The sequence below is a fragment of the Peromyscus maniculatus genome, chromosome 5, assembly GCF_049852395.1.
Source record: "Peromyscus maniculatus bairdii isolate BWxNUB_F1_BW_parent chromosome 5, HU_Pman_BW_mat_3.1, whole genome shotgun sequence".
NCBI classification, from domain to species: Eukaryota; Metazoa; Chordata; class Mammalia; order Rodentia; family Cricetidae; genus Peromyscus; species Peromyscus maniculatus.
The window spans coordinates 104370347-104374179 of record NC_134856.1 but is presented as its reverse complement, the minus strand read 5'-3'; the positions used below and the strand labels follow the sequence as shown (position 1 = coordinate 104374179).

The 3833-nt window shown below is 44.2% G+C and overlaps 1 protein-coding gene across 1 annotated transcript; it reads right to left on the bottom strand.

Annotated features, from left to right (window-relative positions):
• Positions 1-715: 715 nt before the first annotated feature.
• On the bottom strand, positions 716-1618 carry LOC107402692 (vomeronasal type-1 receptor 90-like). The gene has a single exon (XM_016007337.3). It carries the CDS (start codon positions 1616-1618, stop codon positions 716-718), a length of 903 nt encoding a protein of 300 aa, XP_015862823.3.
• Positions 1619-3833: the final 2215 nt, after the last annotated feature.

The following is a 3833-nucleotide window of genomic DNA, read 5'->3' as shown; positions in this document are numbered from 1 at the left end:
ATTCTATTTCTTGCTTGTGATTCCTCCTTGTGTTTTTGCATTTCTTCAGGTCCGATTTATATAGACATACACGTGTTTTCTCCTTTAGAAATCGGAAATTCTCATTACTCTTCAGTACCAGCTGTGCAGTGCTCATGTTCCTTGCTTTTGGGATTTGACACCATCTTCTGGAGACTGGTGTCTGTGAATACAGCAGGAACTTCCCATTCTTTAGAACTGTGGCACTCCATGTACTTAAATTGTTCATCTTTACTTCCTACGAGGACATTTTTGTGTCTCACTGTTAGGAATTGAAAGAGGCTGAATGCTGCCCTTTGAACTTTTCTTTCTCCCTTTCCTTCCCTTCTGTTACGTTCCCTTCCATTCCCTCCCCTTCCCTCCATCCCCTCCCTTTCCTCCCTTCCTTTTCTTTCTTTTGGTTGCCCTGAAACTTGCTACGCAAATCAAAAATCACGCTAGTTTTGAATTCATGTGCATCTGCCTCCCGAGTGCTGGACTTAAAGGCATGCACCACCACACCAGGCTTTCCTTTTCTTCTCTTCTCTTCTCTCTCTCTCTCTGAATTGAGGGAAGCTGTAGGATGACTTGTTAACTCCACATGCACTGCAAGAAGTCTGAGGTTACTCTTTAATCTTCCCTCTGTCTTTTTCTTAAGTCACAATGTGCAGTGTCTCCTTTAGTACCTGGAGGGGCTGTCACAGAACCTCCTGACTCCTCAGTGAGCATGCCAGCAGCAAGCCAAGTGGAAATCCTTTATTATCAGGATAAATGGGCCGAGAGCAGCATAGCCAACTCCCAGAAACAACTTAGCATTTAGTATTATGGAATCAAGGGTGAAGACAGACCCAATGTAGAAGGAGGAAATGAAATCTCCCAAGTAATAGAGGAGGAAACAGGTCATAAGAACGAGAACACTCCATGTAGCTCTGACTTCTGGGCTGGCCCTATTTGCAAGCCTGGAGCTGTGAAGGTAGAGGACATGCTTGTGATGTCTATACAGGTGGAGAGCCATGGACCCACTGCTCCAGCCCATGAGACTTTGAAAGATGACATCACGAAGAGCCATGAGAGACAGAAAAAGCCATTTAACTATACACCCGGATGGCAGCATGCAGCAATACTCACTGTATAGCCCAGCTCTAGATCTGTTCAGACTGCTGCCTGCTGTGATGTAGTAGAGCAAGTTGGAGCTTATGAGAACATTAAAGATCCAAAGGAGGAGGAGAAAGGGAAGAACTTGCCATGAGCTCTGTGGTTTGAGCTTTCTCCACAAGGAAGTCCTGGGACTGATGGTGGCAGCCTGGACCACGCTGAGGAGACAGGTGGTGCAGATGGAGAGGCCCTGGGACACCCTTTCCAGATAAACCAAAGTTTTACAACCTGCGTCACCCAGAACATTTTTGAAATGAAGGCCTGTGGTTATGTATTGGATCCCTGAAGTATAAAGAATGATTATGTTTGAAATCGCCAGATGAGTGAAGATAAGGTCTGTCGGTTTTTTCTCAGAACCCATGATAAACATATGTACATGTCTCATAAATAAAAGGATGTTTCCTAAAATTCCAAGTCCAATAAGAGAAAGGAAGATTATTTGCTGGATGAGATCACTCCAGATCATCTTTTGACTTCATGATGAGAACTAGGGAAATTCATTTTGAGAAACACAAATGAGTGAAGCCGACATTCTTCACCTCCCTGGACTGTCTCTGTGTTACATGAGGAATTTATGAAATATGAACATGTACATGGTTCTTTTCTAGCAGGCAGATGATTATTGTCTTTGCTTTTCTTTTTCATTTTCTTATTTCCACTGACATGCTGATGATAGCGATATTTTAGACACAAATCCCACATTAATTCATCTATTTGCTTTTCCAAAAAAATACTTCTTTGTGTCCCTCACTTCTAAAATTTACATGATTTTTTTTTCCTAGAAAAAAACTAAACATGAGCAGCGTTGCACACTAAATGTGCAACTAAATGTTTTTAAACCAGCGTGACCCCAAGTATTAGCTTCTCTTTCGTTTTCACTTTGCACACCTGTTGTGTATCAGTTTTCTTCAAGATTAAGACTTTCCTTCTTGGAGCGAAGCTCCTTGAGACACGTGATGTTAAAGGGAGGTAAAAAGTGTTCTAAGGGGCTGGGGTGAAACATTTCATTCTGCAGGGAAGGAAGCTCATTAAACTCGGCAAGTAAACAACTCAATAGTTGCAGGAAGTCCCTGAAACTGATCCCCCGCCCCTCCCAACCTGTGTATAAACAGGACTTCTGACATATTTAAGGACAAACCTAGATGCCTGAAAGAAGCAGAGATCCCCTAAGCTGTCAAGAACAGGCTCAGACCTACTGAGCTATGTGAAGACTCTCTAACCTGTTGAGCTGACTTTGAACTTGGAATGTAGGTGAGGATGAACTTGAACTGTCCCTACCTCCCAAGTGCTGGGTTTACTGGATGTGCCTAGTTGAGGGGTTTGTTTTTTGTTATCTGTGAGTGCCAATCTGGCGTCTCACTGCTGTGTGACAGAGCTTTTCCTGGGGAGATGCAACACCCATCTACTCACCCTAGACAGGGATCCCACGACAGACCAAAGTGTGGATGAAGGGACTGGCCAGCTCAAGCGTGGCAAGCATGGCTCTAGCAGGCCTTGCCCTTCTACTAGATTCCGTCTGCTTTGCTAAAAACTGTTGGATTACATTCCTAAGGCTAGCCACCAAGGTCTATACCACTTTCCTTCTGAGACTGACTACCATGGTCCAGCAATCAAAGTATTAAAGTCCAGCAAAAGCCCCCTTTGGTTCACCTAATTATCACACCCAATCAAAATATACCACCACATCCTAGCCTATTCTAACAGAGACCTCCTTTTTTTTTTCTCTTTCTGAGAATTACACCTGCAAGGTCATTTGCTGCTGTTTTTCTGCCTGAGTCGGAAAGTAGACACTTTAAGTTCCTCCCCAATTAATAAAGGATCTCTCTGTGAAAACAGGTGTTTGGATAGGGTTTGTGCTAATCTGGTCCCTGAGGGAACACCTGCTGTGCAGGGCTCTCCTTCAATGGATATTGCCAAAGTTCAACTTGGTGAACCAATAAATATTCTTGGGGTTACTTAACGAGAGTATGGGTGAGGGATTACTTACAGGATGACTCAAAGACAGCTGCATCACTGAGGCTCACCCAGCATGGGCAACAGCTCACAAATGCTGGGAAACCTGGAGCGCACCATGGGCTGCTGGACAGGTTGGAGACTCTCCTCTCCAGGTGACTCAGTTGGTCTAAACCTCTTCCAGGCAGCCAGGCTGGTTTCTGCTTCTCCCAGGAAGCTGGTCTGGCCTCCGTATTCTTTGCAGCTTGGCTGAGAGTCTGAGTCTTTTTTTGTATTTCATCTTTTTCGTAGCTTAGCTCAGTTAGCCTGAGAAGGACTCTCAGCTTTTCTTGTTTACTCTGGCAGGGAGGAGCCTAGTGGATCTGGTTGCATTTAGGGACTTTCTGAAGTTATTTTGAACTGTTTACCTTTTTGTTTAAAGAGCTTCACTGCGGGGTGGAATGTTTTAGTCAAGGAAAGTGTTCTATGACTCTCAGCTATGAAGTCATGTAAGACTTGGGACTGTTTATTAAGAATCAAATACTCCAGGATGCCTGAGCCTATCCCTGGGATACTGCACTTTGCATGCATTCTGTATGTTCAGAATGAGATTCTACAAGTCATCTGTTTTGCCTTGCTCTCTCTGGCCTTCACTATCTTCTAACTATTAAACGAGGACAGATCTCTCTGTCCTGAAGGTTTCTGGCAACACAGCTGCTTCCCTACTTGGTACTAGGCAGCCCCATGAC